The sequence below is a fragment of the Hypanus sabinus genome, chromosome 16 (assembly GCF_030144855.1).
Source record: "Hypanus sabinus isolate sHypSab1 chromosome 16, sHypSab1.hap1, whole genome shotgun sequence".
In the NCBI taxonomy this organism is placed as follows: domain Eukaryota; kingdom Metazoa; phylum Chordata; class Chondrichthyes; order Myliobatiformes; family Dasyatidae; genus Hypanus; species Hypanus sabinus.
The window spans coordinates 46606609-46622414 of NC_082721.1; the positions used below are offsets into that span (position 1 = coordinate 46606609).

General features: G+C 40.5%; 1 protein-coding gene across 1 annotated transcript in view; it reads left to right on the top strand.

Moving 5' to 3' along the window:
- Positions 1-15806, top strand: part of ankrd24 (ankyrin repeat domain 24) — a 186678-nt gene that overhangs the window by 64482 nt on the left and 106390 nt on the right. The window contains exon 4 of the mRNA XM_059990880.1: positions 11308-11372. Within this exon, the coding sequence (XP_059846863.1) occupies positions 11308-11372 (65 nt within the window). The remainder of the gene's footprint in view (positions 1-11307; positions 11373-15806) is intronic.

A 15806-nucleotide genomic window follows, 5' to 3' on the forward strand; every position in this document is an offset into this window, starting at 1 on the left:
GGAGTTAACATTGGCATGTGCTAAAGGTAATGCAGTCGTTATGGGAGATTTCAACATGCAGATGAACTGGGAGAATCAGGTAGGTGCTGGACCCCAGGATAGGGAGTTTGTGGAGTGTCTAAGGGATGTATTTTTGGAACAGCTTGTGCTTGAGCCAACCAGGAATGAGGCTATTTTGGACTTGGTGATGTGTAATGAACAGGAATTGCTAAGTGATCTTGAAGTAAAGGAGCCATTAGGAAGTAGTGATCATAACATGATAAGTTTTTATCTACAATTTGAGAGGGATAGGGGCAGATCAGAGGTGTCAGTGTTGCAATTAAATAAAGGAGACTACGGAGCCATGAGGGAAGAGCTGGCCAAAGTTAAAAGGGGGGATGCCCTGGCAGGAAAGACAGTGGATCAGCAGTGGCAGATATTCTTGGGGATAATACAAAAGATGCAAAAGCAGTTCATTCCAATGAGAAGGAAGGATTCAAAGAGGGGGAAGGGGCCATAGTGGTTGACAAAGGAAGTCAGAGATTGTATAGCATTAAAGAAAAAGAAGTATGACAGGGCTAAGATGAGTGGGAATACAGATGATTGGGAAAGTTTTAAGGAACAGCAGATCTTGACTAAAAAAGCAATACGGGGAGAAAAAATCAGGTATGAGCTCAGTCTAGCCAGGAATATAAAAGGGGATAGCAAAAGCTTTTTTAGCTATGTGAAGAGAAAGAAGATAGTTAAGAACAATGTTGGCCCCTTGAAGAATGAATTGGGAGAAATTGTTATGGGAAACAGGGAAATGGCAACAGAATTTAATGCGTACTTTAGATCTGTCTTCACCAGGGAGGACACAAGCAATCTCCCAAATGTATGGATGGGCCAGGGTCATAAGATATCAGAGGAATTGAGACAGATTGACATTAGGAAAGAAACTGTGATGAGTAGACTGGTAGGACTGAAGGCTAATAAATCCCCGGGTCCAGATGGTCTGCATCTGAGGGTTCTAAAAGAGGTGGCTCAGGAAATTGCGGATGCATTGGTAATCATTTTCCAATGTTCCTTAGATTCGGGATCAGTTCCTGAGGATTGGAGAGTGGCTAATGTTATCCCACTTTTCAAGAAGGGAGGGAAGGAGAAAACAGAGAACTATCGCCCTGTTAGCCTAACGTCAGTCATGGGGAAGATGCTTGAGTCCATTATTAAGGACGAAATAGTGGCACATCTTGATGGCAGTAATAGAATTAGGCTGAGCCAGCATGGATTTACCAAGGGCAAATCATGTTTGACTAATCTGTTGGAGTTTTTTGAGGGTGTAACAGGGATGTTAGACGAGGGTAAGCCAGTGGATGTTGTGTACCTAGATTTTCAGAAGGCATTCGATAAGGTGCCACATAGGAGATTGGTGAGTAAAATCAGAGCTCATGGCATTGGGGGCAGGGTTTCAACATGGATAGAAAACTGGTTGGCAGATAGAAAGCAAAGAGTAGCAGTGAATGGGTGTTTCTCGGACTGGCTGGAGGTGACTAGTGGGGTACCACAGGGCTCTGTATTGGGACACAGCTCTTTACAATTTATATCAATGATTTAGATGAGGGCATTGAAAACTATATCAGCAAGTTTGCTGACGATACTAAACTGGGTGGCAGTGTGACATGTGAAGAGGACGTTAGGAGAATACAGGGAGACTTGGATAGGCTGGGTAAGTGGGCAGATACTTGGCAGATGTCATTCAATGTGAATAAATGTGAAGTTATCCACTTTGGAAGCAGGAACAAGAGGGCAGAGTATTGTCTGAACGGTGTAGAGTTAGGTAAGGGAGAAATGCAAAGAAACCTAGGAGTCCTAGTTCATCAGTCAATGAAGGTGAATGAGCAAGTGCAACAGGCAGTGAAGAGGGCAAATGGAATGTTGGCTTTTATTACAAGGGGAATTGAGTACAAGAGCAAGGATGTCCTTTTGCATTTGTACAGGGCCCTGGTGAGACCACACCTGGAATATTGTGTACAGTTTTGGTCTCCAGGTTTGAGGAAGGACATTCTGGCAATTGAGGAAATGCAGCGTAGATTCACTAGGTTGATTCCTGGGATGGCAGGGCTGTCTTATGCAGAGAGATTGGAGAGATTGGGCTTGTACTCGCTGGAATTGAGGAGATTGAGAGGGGATCTGATTGAAACATTTAAGATAATTAAAGGATTTGATAGGATTGAGGCAGGAAATATGTTCCAGATGTTGGGAGAGTCCAGTACCAGAGGGCATGGATTGAGAATAAGAGGTCAGTTATTTAAAACAGAGTTGAGGAAGAACTTCTCCCAGAGAGTTGTGGAGGTGTGGAATGCACTGCCTCAGAAGACAGTGGAGGCCAATTCTCTGGATGCATTCAAGAAGGAGCTAGATAGATATCTGATGGATAGGGGAATCAAGGGATATGGGGACAAGGCAGGGACTGGGTATTGATAGTGAATGATCAACCATGATCTCAGAATGGCGGTGCAGACTCGAGGGGCCGAATGGTCTACTTCTGCACCTATTGTCTATTGTCTATTGCCATTTCTCCTTCTGAAACGCTCTCTGTCTTTATGCTTTTTCTCTCTATTTTTCTGTTTCTTCAGCCTCTAATTTAAGACTATCTAGCTTCATTTGTTCCAGTCACAACTGGAGCTCCTCTTCACTTAACGGAAACGTTTTTAACTCCTCCTCACTAAATTGCTTCATGGAAGTATAATGCTCGACTATTATCCTTTGGAGTTCCACCTTCGTCATACCCTTCTTTGCCTCCCTAAGTTTCAATGCATTAACAACTTCCCACAACTCATCCTTTTTAGCATTTTTAAGCCCACAGGGTCTGGCATTGCCAGAAAATCCTCTACATACACTCCTACTGTTTTTCCACACAACCAAATCAAAAGGGATTGGCCCCAATCAATTCAAATAAGCCCCCCCAAAAATTGGTTCATATCCCGGACGAGCCCCCAATTTTGTTTAGCACCCCGTGATGGGTTATAGAACCAGCAGAAATGGAAACCACCGTGGAGTCTGGTATTGCTATAAACTAATGCTATTTATTAGTAACTATGCAATACAGTAATATAAATGCAGATATATCAAACAGGTTAGCAATAATTTTATATATATATATATATATATATATATATAAATAGGAAAATCAAGCTTCTTCAAGCCTAGGGGTAAATGGATACAGTCTTACGCTGATGAGTGAAGTTCAGTTCAGTTCGTGGTATTGAGTCAAGTAGTGATGGAGAGAGAGAGAAAGAGAGAGAGAGAGAGAGAGAGTTTTAAGTCTTCAGGTAAGCTGACGCTCTCAATCGTCTCATTGTCCTCTGAAATCCTTTAGAAGTCATCGACTGTGACCACAACAAAGGGGACCATTCTACTGTGGTGGAATTATTAACCCAGTCGAGGGTTGGACACATGATTAACTCCCTATCAGTCACATCCTTTTCACACTGCAAGAGCCACTGATCAATTCTCTTGATCGATCCTCCAAAACCCACCTTTTCTGTGGGCACAACAAAGCTCATTCAGTGTCTAAAAACCATGTGTCTGTCGTTCCATCAGCAGACCTCCTATTTATTTCATCGTGCTAAACACCAGCTGTCCATCAAATAATGATGCCCTCGGTCATCATGGTGACCCACGAACTGCTCGTTGCTCTCACTCTCTCTCTCTGTAAGAACTCACAAGCAGGCAGTGTCCTTGTAAAAGTGTAAACATCCTTGCAGAGAAACCATAACACCATCTCCGAGCAGTCTTTGTCTCTCTCTCTCTCTCTCTTACTAACTAACAAGGTGTCCGGGGTTGAACAACTACCTCTCTCTTTTCAAAAACACAGTTCATAAGGGTAATTTAGGACCCCATCACAATATCCAGAACGTAATATTTCGTATATTAACTGCCCAATAATATAATCTAATATTGGGTAAGGCAAAGCCTCCATTCTGTTTGGTTTTTTTGAAGGTGAGCTTTATTTATTTGAGGTTTTTTATTCTTCCATATATAGGAAGAAAGAATTGAACCCAAAGAGTCAAAAAAAATTAAGGAATAAAAACAGGTACAGCTTGAAAAAGGTATATAAATTTAGGTAAAATATTCATTTTAATAGAATTAGTTCGGCCAATCAGTGATAAAGAGAGAGGCGACCAATTAGAAAGTGTTTTTAACATAATTCATTAAAGTTAAAAAAATTTCCTTAAATCTTTATAATTCTTAGAAATTGTTCATCCTAAATACATAAATTGTTTTCTTAAAATTTTAAAAGGAAGGTTAATATCAGTTGGTATTAAATTGTTTAAAAGAAACAGTTCACTCTTAAGTAAATTTAATTCATATCCTGAGAACTGACTAAAATTAGTTAGTAGATGGAACACAAATGGTAAAGAGGTTGTAACAGTAGATATTAAAAGCAATAAGTCATCAGCACAGAGTGACACTTCATTGATAATACCTTCAAATACCAGTAATCTCTTTAGACTCTCAAAAAGCAACTGCTGAGGGTTCTAATGCTAAATCAAAAAGCAGAGGGCTCAGAGGACAACCTTGTTTAGTTCCACATTAGAGTTTAAAGGGTTTAGAATACTGAAGATTAATAAGAACACAAGTGGAGAGAAATAAATAAAGTAATTTAATCCAATGAATAAAATTAGGTCAAAATTAAATTTTTCTAAGGATGTAAAAGGATAATTCCATTCAACTCTGTCTAAGGCCTTCTCTGCATCCAAAGATGTCACAAATTCTGATATTTCCTTTGATGGAGAATGCATAACATTTAACAAACACCGTATATTAAAATGGAAATATCGATTTTTAATAATTGACTAAAGAGATAGGTCTATACAAAGAGCATTCAGTAGGATTCTTATTCTTTTTGAGAATAAGCAAGATGGAAGCTTTGTAAGAAGACTGTAGTAGTCTTCTTACCTTGAAGGAATCTGTAAAGGTAGAACATAAGTGTGGTATAAGCAAGGAGAAAAAGCCTTATAAAACTCTCCAGATGATCCATCAGGTCCTGGGGATTTCCCAGAATGCATTTTTCAAATAGCCTGAGCAATTTTCTCCTGGGAAATGGGTAGATCCAATTGCCTACGATTATCTATTGAAAGATTAGGAATATTTAATTGATCTAAATAATTATTCACTGCAACATTATCATTAACAGAGTCAGAACTATACAATTTGGAATAACATTCCCTCAAAGTGTCATTAATTTCAAAGTGATCAGTTGTTATATCCCCATAAATTTTACGTATTTCTTTAATTTGCTGCTTGGGTATAAATGGCTTCAATTGATTAGCCAGTAGCTTACCAGTTTTATCTCCCTGTATATAAAATTGACTTCTGTCTTTTAATAGCTGGCTTTCAATTGGATACGTTAAAAGGAGATCATATTTAGTTTTGGTTTCAATACATCATTTATATGTTTCAGGATCAGGTACCGAAGCATATTTATAATCCAATAGTTTTAATTGATTAGCTAGTTTGTTTCTCTCTTTGTTAGCTTTTTTAATGATATTTTCAGTATAGGAAATAATTTGACCCCGGATATATGCATTAAAAGTATCCCATATAACAAGACTAGATGTCTCTTCCAACATGTTTTCTTCAAAAAAAAGAGTAATTTGTTTCTTCATAAATTTTAAAAAGCCTTCATTGGATAACAGAGTTAAGTTAAATCGCCAAAATCTACTCATAGGGATAGATCTAGAAATAGACGTACAGGAGAGTTGTCAGAAATAGCAAACTCTTTATATTCGATCAATCAAATCAATGGAATATTCGACTGTCAATAAAAAAATAATCAATCCTGGTATAAGAATGATGGACAAAAGAGAAAAAAGAATACTCCCTGTCTGTCGGATGAAGAAAACGCCAGGCATCAACTATACCACATTTAGTTAGAAAGGATTGGATAAACAAAGCTGATTTATTAAGTGTGGCTGGTTTGTCAGATGAGTGATCTAATACTGGATCTAACCAGCAGTTAAAATCTTCTCCCATTACGAGAGTAAGTACACAAATCTGGCAAAAATGAAAATATGCGTTCAAAAAATCCTGGATCGTCTACGTTGGGGGGCATATACATTAGCAAAAATAATCACTTTATTGTCTAAGCTCCCTGATACAATAACAAATCGACCATTAGGATCCAAAACAACTTTATGTTGAACAAAGGAACCTGTATTATCTACAAATATCGAAACTCCACGTGATTTTGCATTAAACAAAGAGTGGAATTGCATACCCTTCCACCAAGTAAAAAAATGAAAGCTATCACAGCTGCGTATGTGCGTTTCTTGTAAGAAAATAATGGATGTTTTTAGTTTTTTAATATAAGCAAACACTTTGTTCCATTTAATGGGGTGATTCAGCCCTTTCACATTCAAACTAAATAAGTTAATATTTCGAACCATTTAAATACAAATCATCATGTAATTAAAAGATCTGGCCATAAGTTAGTAAAACTAGAAAGCAAATCATAAGGTAAGGTAGTCAAACAGGCAATCATATAATCAACCCAGCACAGCTCCCAGAAAGAAATAGGTCGTAGCCCCTCCCCCACCCTAAGCCAGAAGGCTGATCAATAGACAGTCAGTGAGCTAACAACTGAGTTCCCTCCCCAAAAAATCCTGTTGACAGCAACTTCGGTCCTCCAAGGTCAATTATGTCCCTACCAAGATGCAACATAAAAAGAAAAATAACTCAGTATTCAAAAATATAAAAGGCTCAATTTAAACAAATTCAAAGAAAACTATATTAAAATAAAGCCTCAAAAAGGGATATAATAAAAAAGTATCAAAAAAAACCCAGAAGACAGTATATAAACAGCCAGAACAGAAGCTTATTGAAACCTTATTACAAATTCATATTAACAGAAGAAAAATTCATATTAACAGAAGAAAAATTGATCAAATATGAAATATAAGTTTTAGACTTCAGCCTTCGGAAACTCTTTTGTGTCTTCAACCGACTTTATTCTTCTTTGCAATCCGTTCTTCAAAACAATGCTCGTACTGCATCTCTCCTTTACCCATGTGAGCCTGGCCATGTACCAGGCGAGCCGGGGGCAAAAATAAACTATGCGGCACACTACTCGGCCGTCTGGGTGACGCCATAGCCCGGTATTCTGGTAACATGCATATTTGCTCCAGGCACATTTCTTTTGCTGTGAGGTAAGAGTTTGGGCTTTCTGCAACTGCTGGTCGTCAATACACACAAGGAGCTCCTTCCCTCCCAATTCAGCCCAAGGGGTCAGTGGCGCAGGTTGTCGCTGAAGGGCCACCTGTTTTGCTACCATGTCTGCAAATCAATTTCCCTTGGAGACCTCATTCTCAGCTGAGGTGTGTGCCTCACACTTAATTACTACTAAAGTCTGTGGCAAGTGTATAGCTTGTAAAAGGTTCAGTACAAAGGAGGTGTGTTTAATTGCTTTCCCTGACAAGGTGATAAATCCTCTATTTTTCCACAATTGCCCAAAGTCACGTGCTATCCCAAACACATAACATGAGTCGGAATAAACATTGGCAGCTTTTCCTTAGGCCAAAATGCAAGCAAGCTTGGGTAATGGCATAGAGTTCCGCTGCCTGCACTGATGCTTCCATTGCCAAGGTGTAAGCTTCTACTACCTTGTGGGGAGTTACTATAGCATACTCTGTCAGCAGCAGATCATCTCTTGGGCGGTGCAAAGAGCCTTCTGTGAAAAGAATTAAATCAGGGTTATCAATAGGTTCGCTTTTCAGATCTGGTGGGTGAGTAGTAGGGGCTTCCACTGCGAGCATACAGTCTTGGTCATCCCCATCCCACTGTGCAGATGGTAATGGAACAAAAGTAGCTGGATTAATAGCCAGAGATCTTTTGTGCATACAGTTGGATTGAGAGAGAAGACTTACCTCATAAACTCTCCTGGCTACAGTAAAATGCTGAGTAGCAGCTGAATTCAACAGTAGCATTACGACATGGAGTACTATCACAGTACATGGGTGATCCAATACAATGGGAATAGATTTTTGTACCATTACATTTAGGTCATGGAAGGCTTTCTCCCTTTCAAGTGTCCATTCCACGATGAGGGGCTCTGTTTTCAATGTAGCAGAATGCATTACTGCATCCCTCTCCCGGCATTCTGTCATTTTTCTTTGTTTTGGGGACTGGGACCTTCTTTATTGCTTTTATTTGATCCCTTCCCAAACTTCAACCTTTACTGAGCTGGAATCCAAGGTACTGGACAGTCTCTTGGCAAAACTGAATTTTCTCCACAGACATCCTCTGCCCTGTTCTTGCCAAAAGTTCAAGGAGTGTGAAAGAATTGGTCAGACACTGTGGCCTTGTAGCAGAAGCTATAAGGATGTTGTCTGTATACTGAATCAGCGTGGAATATTCAGACAGCTGGCATTTGGCCAAATCATTTTTAACTGCTGCAGCATAAACTGCAGGGCTTTCGGTATATCCCAGGGGCAGACATGTCCACATATATTGCTCATTCTTATAAGTAAAGGCAAATAAATACTGGCTATCCTCATGCAAAGGTATGGAGAAAAATGCTGAGCCCCGATCGACTACAGTAAAGGTACTAGCTCCTGCAGGTATAAAGTAAGCATAATGTTGGTGTCCGGTACCAGCGGAACAATAGGGATGACTATCTTATTAATGGCTCTTTGATCCTGCACAAAACGCCACTCATTTCTCCGGCCTGGTTTTGGAATAGTTAAATTAGGGGTGTTACACAGGCAGTGTGTCCTCACCAGCACCCCTCGCTGCAATGAGTCAATTACTGGAGTGATATGTTCTTCAGCTTCAGTAGCCATATGGTACTGTTTAATATAGGGCAGTGGCACATTCTTTTTAGAGTAACTTTATGCTCCAGAACTGTTTGGGCCTTTCCCACATGATTTTTATGTTGGGTCCATTGGTTCTCTGGTACCCGTGCTCAGGCTGTAGGGGGAAGTAGAGGGTATTCTGCTGGTGGTTGTTGCTTTTCAAAGGTTGTTTCCCAGCTCTCAGACTTTAACATAATTCTCCCCTCCTTTTTGTTAAAGAATTCTATTCGAGCTTCTTGTCCCAGTCCCGGCAGAGTTATAGTATAAACAGTCTTGGTTTCTTTGGCCAATCGTTTTATCATTGTTCCGATTTCTGTAGGCTTTGCTGGTGGTTTATGGCCACTGTCAAATGAGGTATTGAGGAGTCCCCTAGTCGGAATCTTTTATCCTGATCTTTCACTTAGTCTACCAGGAGCCCTAATCCCTCGGGACCAAAAAAACAGATACGGTGTTCCCTTCAGTGTTACTGTTTAAATAAGGGTGTACAGCCTGATCAAAGTGCGGGTCAGTTTGCAAAGTGTAATAGATCATGCAATGGAGTTGCATCTTTTCTCAGCTGCTATTAATCAAGTATTGCAGATTTTCCGTGTAGAGGTTGGCTTGTCCTATCAATGTATCATACACTCTCTGAACCTGCCAAGCATAGAGATTACTATCCAGCTGCCAACAGTATAGTATGGGTTCTGAACTGTCCTTTTCTCACCCATTCATTAATCTTAGCATATGAGGGACCCTAATATGAGGAAACTCCACGTATATACCTTCAGCTGTACAGTGCAGTGTTGCCCCTAATTTACAAAGGGTCTGCGGACCCAGCAGGAAAAACTGGGCTGTTTCGGATATAATGAAGGTGTTTGTTAAAAGCTTATCCTCCATTCTCTTTTTCTCTTTTCCTGCCTCTTTTTTGTTTGCATTTTCCGGCGTAATTTTTTGAGTCATCTCTAGTACTGCTAGCACTTCCTTCAGCTCCCTCAGCTTCAGTTCCTCTTTCCTGAGACCTTTCTCTTGTTACAGTGAGGTCTGCACCCCTGGGGGAGTCAGATCCCTGAACTTCTGGCATAGGGGGTTGTAAGGAGTGGGTGCGGGTCATCCCAAGGCAGTCATCATCATTTTTAAATCATCTATTTTACCATTAGGTGCCAATGGGTCACTGGCCGGTATGGGGAGTTGCGGATAAAGTCCTGTGGGAGGTTTCGTTTCAGCCCCAGCTTTCTCTGTTTTAGGCTGCTTAATCTCCTTTTTCTTTGGAGGTTGGTATCTTTGGTGTCCTTCCATCATTTAAAACATCTTAACGTGTAATCAGCATCCCAATTTGGGTCATCGTCCCCATTTTGGGTGGCATCCTCCCAGTACTGGATTAGTCTCAAATTAAAACTTCCCCCATATGACCAATCCCCATGTGACCACTCATACAACTGAATGTTATTGCTCCGGTCTCTCTGATTACCAAATCGGCTGGGGATACAGGCGGGTCTAAGGGTTCTGCTATTTGCTAGTGGTGCCACTTTATCTTTTTAATCTTTTTGACGTTTTTTTTTCCTATCTGTAGTTGAATGTTCAAAGCCTTCATCTTACCTCTGGAACTCTTTGGTTGATTAGCAGGATCAGCGCTAGCCAATCGACTGCTGGCTCTTCCTATTTTTCCTGTTTTGAATTTTAATTTCAGTTAAGACAGCACAAAGTTTCTTTATACACACTATGTACACAATGAGCACTCACTGATGTGTTTCCTCTGTTTTCCACAGGTCTCTGAGTTTGGTTATGAAATAAATCAGTAGCTACCTTGGTACCCCTACGAGCACCCCCTTTCAGCTCGGAGACTAAATTGAGGATCCCATCCTCGTCGCCAAACTGTTGCGGACAAATCTCAGGAGCAGTAGACAGAATAGATCAGGCCAAATCAGAGAATTGCTTCAGAATAAAGGCCTTTATTACATGATATCATGGAGAGCCTCTGTGCTTAGGGGCTCTGCTTATCTTGCAGACCTGCTTCATTATATAGACACAGCATATGTGACTAAAAGCACTTAACAAGAATATTGCTTGACTTTGAACTTAGAACTAGATTTCAACAAACAATGTGACTACATAAATGCGGTGCCACAACATTTTTCTTGCAAAGATTTTAGCTAAATTTTAAGAACATTCACAAGCAATTAGGTTAACCCCTACATATCCAAAGAGTCTTAAATTCTTCCACAGGAGGTTTTCAGTGGATCAGTTTAAAAAAAGCACAGATTTACGATACTTACAAAGGCACAAAGAAAAGGAAGGAAATTATTTTGCCTTAGCCGGTTGTTATGGTTTAGAATAAATGGCTTGAACAAACAGTGTTCAAGTGGCATCCAGGAATTTATTGCAAACATATCAAGTAGTTTTCTACATACTGTTGTAAATAGTACACTATGTGAATAATATGCAATACATTTTATTTTCTAGAGGATATTAATTTGGAGCAAGGTATTTATTTGACATGTGTCTGCTTGCAATCTAGGATTGAATGCTTTACATTTGGCAGCAAAGCATGGGCACCATCAGTGTGTGAAGAGACTTCTCCAGGTATGTTACAGTGTAGAATTGCATTATTGTCAGAATCAGCCACAATCTCATTGATTGTTGCTGCAGGCTGTAGGACATGAACTTCTAATTCTTTCTTTTCAAATCTTTTTATTATTGTTATTATTATACAAAATAACAGGAGTACATCAAAGTAAGTAACAGTTACAGTGTCTCAAAAGGAAAAAAAAAACGATATTAAGGATTAAAACAACACACACAAAATGCTGGTGGAACACAGCAGGCCAGGCAGCATCTATAAGGAGAAGCACTGTTGACGTTTCGGGCCAAGACCCTTCGTCAGGACTAACTGAAAGGAAAGATAGTAAGAGATTTGAAAGTAGGAAGGGGAGGGAAAAATGCGAAATGATAGGAGAAGACCAAAGGGGGTGGGGTGAAGCTGAGAGCCAGACAGGTGATTGGCAAAAGGGATACAGAGCTGGAGAAGGGAAAGGATCATGGGACGGGAGGTCTCGGGAGACAGAAAGGGGGAGGGGGGGAGCACCAGAGGGAGATGGAGAACAGGCATTGTGATGGGCAGAGGGAGAGAAAAAAAGCAAACAACTAAATATGTCAGGGATCGGGTAAGAAGGGAAGGAGGGGCATTAACAGAAGTTAGAGAAGTCAATGTTCATGCCATCAGGTTGGAGGCTACCCAGCCAGTATATAAGGTGTTGTTCCTCCAACCTGAGTTTGGATTCAATTTGACAGTAGAGGAGGTCATGGATAGACATATTGGAATGGGAATGGGATGTGGAATTAAAATGTGTGGCCACTGGGAGATCCTGCTTTCTCTGGCAGACTGAGCGTAGGTGTTCAGCGAAACGGTCTCCCAGTCTGGGTCGGGTCTCACCAATATATAAAAGGCCACACCGGGAGCATCAGACGCAGAATACCACACCAGCCGACTCACAGGTGAATATCCATCTCCCTCTGGTGCTCCCCCCCTCCCCCTTTCTTTCACCCGAAGCCTCCCGTCCCATGATCCTTTCCCATCTCCAGCTCCGTATCACTTTCGTCAATCACTTTTCCGGCTCTTAGCTTCACCCATCCACTCCGGTCTTCTCCTATCATTTCGCATTTCCCCCTCCCCCCACTACTTTCAAATCTCTTACTATCTTTCCTTTCGGTTAGTCCTGACGAAGGGTCTTGGCCCGAAACGTCGACAGTGCTTCTGCTTATAGATGCTGGGTTCCACCAGCATTTTGTGTGTGTTGTTGTTTGATTTAACAGCATCTGCAGATTTCCTCGTGTTTGCTCTTAAGGATTAAAAAAATATGGTGACACAAAAAAAGAAAAGAAAAAAACCCTACTAAAGCAAGAAAAAAATGAGAAAAAAATAACCCATTAGGTGTTCAACCCCGGAGCCATGCGTCATACAAGAAGCTTCTAAAGATAAACATCAAACCGCCAGAAAAAAAAATTATACCAAAATTATGAACTTCTAATTCATACTATGTTGATTTTTTTTTTTGGCTTGCCAGTGATGCCAGTTAAGTGTACTAAAAACAGGGGACATTGGTTGGGAGGGAATGCTGTCATGGTCTGCTTACGCTGCCAATGGAGTTGGAGTGTTTTGTAGATACTTTTGTTGGTATCTCTCCAGTGCTTTGAAGGGTAACTGTTGTAGATAGAACAGTTCTCAAAGTGTGCAAGAGTGTGGGGATTACTGTTGTTCAATAGACCAGAGTTTTGTGCTGGGATTGAGTTCTTGGCGTTGAAATAGTCTTGAACTCTGTCAAAAGCCCTAGCAGTGAATTTTATCATTGAGATCTGGTTTGTTGAGAGGTGATTTCTGAGATACATTACTGTGCAAAAGTCTTAGGCACATAGGTATATATAGCTAGGGTGCCTAAGACTCTTGGACAGTACTGTATCTACTAAATGTTTACCAATAGTAACAAAAGCTTAAGACTCACAGATATCGCTGTTTCAAGGGCAAATAAAAAGAGGATAGAGATGCATCTCTTTCCACCATGTGCTTCAAAGCAAATCAAAACTAACTCATGCCGGTAATGATATAAAAAACAGCTTTAAGTACTGTGCATAAGTCTTAGGCACTTACATATAGCTAGACCTTTGCACAGTACTTGTAAAGGAAATGGTCCACACTTTACAGGTTTAGATTGTGGAAAATTATTGGTGAGCACAGTGTTACACAGTGAATGAATTGACAGTGACCTCGCTAGAGTCAGAGAGTCATAGATAGTACAACACAGAAGCAGACCCTTTGGCCCATCTGGTCCATGCCAAAACTATTTAAACTGCCAACCCCATCGACTTACATATCCCTATTATCCATGTACCTACCCAAACTTATCTTAAAAGTTGAAATTGAGCTTGCATGCACCACATGCTGGCAAGTCATTCCACACTCTCATGATTTTCCAAGTGAAGAATTTTCCTCTCATGTTCCCCTTAAACTCATCCTTAACCCATAACCTTTGGTTGTAGTCCCACCCAACCTCAGTGGAAAAAGCTTGCTTGTATAATTTTGTATACGTCCATCAAACTTCCTGTCAATCTTCTACATTCTAAAGAATACAGTCCTAACTTATTCAATCTTTCCTTATAACTCAGGTCCTCCAGAATCAGCAACATCCTTGTAAATTTTCACTATACTCTTTCAACCTTGTTTACATCTTTCCTGTAATTAGGTGACTAAAACAGCACACAATGCTCCAAATTAGGCCTCACCAGTGTTTTTTACAACTTCAACATAACATCCTATCTTCTGTACTCAATGCATTTATTTATGAAGGCCAATGTGCCAAAAGCTTTCTTTGTGATCCTATCCACCTGTGATGCCACTTTCAATGAATTATGGATCTGTATTTCTAGCTCCCTTTGTTCTACCACATTCCTCAGTGGCTGACCATTCACTGTGTAAGACCTACCCTGATTAGTCCTACAGAAATGCAAAACCTCGCACCTGTCTGCATTAAATTCTATCTGCCATTTTCAGCCCATTTTTCCAATTGATGCAGATCCCTCTGTAAACCATGATAGCCTTCCTTACTGTCCACTACACCCACAATCTTGATGTAATCTGCAAATTTGCTGATCCGGTTAACCACTTTATCATCCAGATAATTGATATAGATGATAAACAACCGAAGACAAAGCACTGATCCCTGGGGCACACCACCAGAGCATTGACAATTTCTGCACCTGTCTCTGTAGGGTCTGAGGGAACACTTTGTCTGGCCCTGGGGAGCTGTCCAACCTAATTTGCCTCAAGATAGCAAACATCTCTTCCTCTGTAATCTATACAGGGTCCAGAAGTTGATGCTGTCTTGCCTCACTTCTATAGACTTTGTCTCCCGAGTAAATGTAGTTGCAAAAAGTTCACTTAAGATCTCCCCCATCTGTTTTGGCTCTACACATGGATTACCATTATGGTCTTCCAGAGGGCCAACTTTGTCCCTTGACGTCCTTTTGCTCTTAATATATCTGTGGAATCCCTTAGGATTCTCCTTCACTTCATTTGCTACAGCAACTTGATGCCTTCTTTTCCCCTTTTTGATTTCTTTCTTGCATGTTCTCTACATTTCCTATACTCCATCAGCTGCTTATTTGTTCTTACCTGCCTACACTTGTTATGCACCTCTTTTTTTCTCTTAACCAGGGCCTCTTGCAAACCAAAGTTCCCTACCCATGTTATCTCTGATAGGCTTTGTATTCTCAAAATTTTATTTTTGAAGGCCTCCCACTTTCCAAGTACACCTTTGCCAGAAAATAGTCTTTCCCAATCCACATTTGCCAGATTATTTCTGATACCATCAAAATTGGCCTTTCTCCAATTTAGTATCTCAACCCATGGACCACACCATGAAGGGAACTTCCCTGAACACGTTTTGTCAAACTCTATCCCATCGAGTCCTTTTGCAATATGGGATTCTCAGTCAATATCTGGAAAGTTAAAATCACCTAAAATGTTTCTTGCAACAGTCTGCGATCTTGTTACAAACTTTTTCCTCTAAATCTCTAGTACTGTTGGGTGGTCTGTAATACAGCCCCATTAACCTTTCTTATTTCTCAGTTCCACCCACGAGTCGACTTCTGCAGTCTGACCTGACGGAGCACTGCCATGACATTTTTCCTGACTAATTATGCCAACCCTCCTTTTTTGCGCTCTTGCATGTCTAAAACAATGGAACCCCAGAATACTGAGCTGCCAGCCCTGACCCTTCTGCAACCAATTCTCACTAATGGCTACAATGTCATAATTCCAAGTGTTGATCCATTCACTGAGCTCATCTATTTTTCTTACGATACTTCTTGCATTAAAATATACGCAGCTCAAAACATTACTCGCACCATACTCAACCTTTTGATTCCTGAAACACACACGAAATGCTGGTGGAATGCAGCAGGCCAGGCAGCATCTATAGGAAGAAGCACTGTCAATGTTTCGGGCTGAGACCCTTTGTCAGG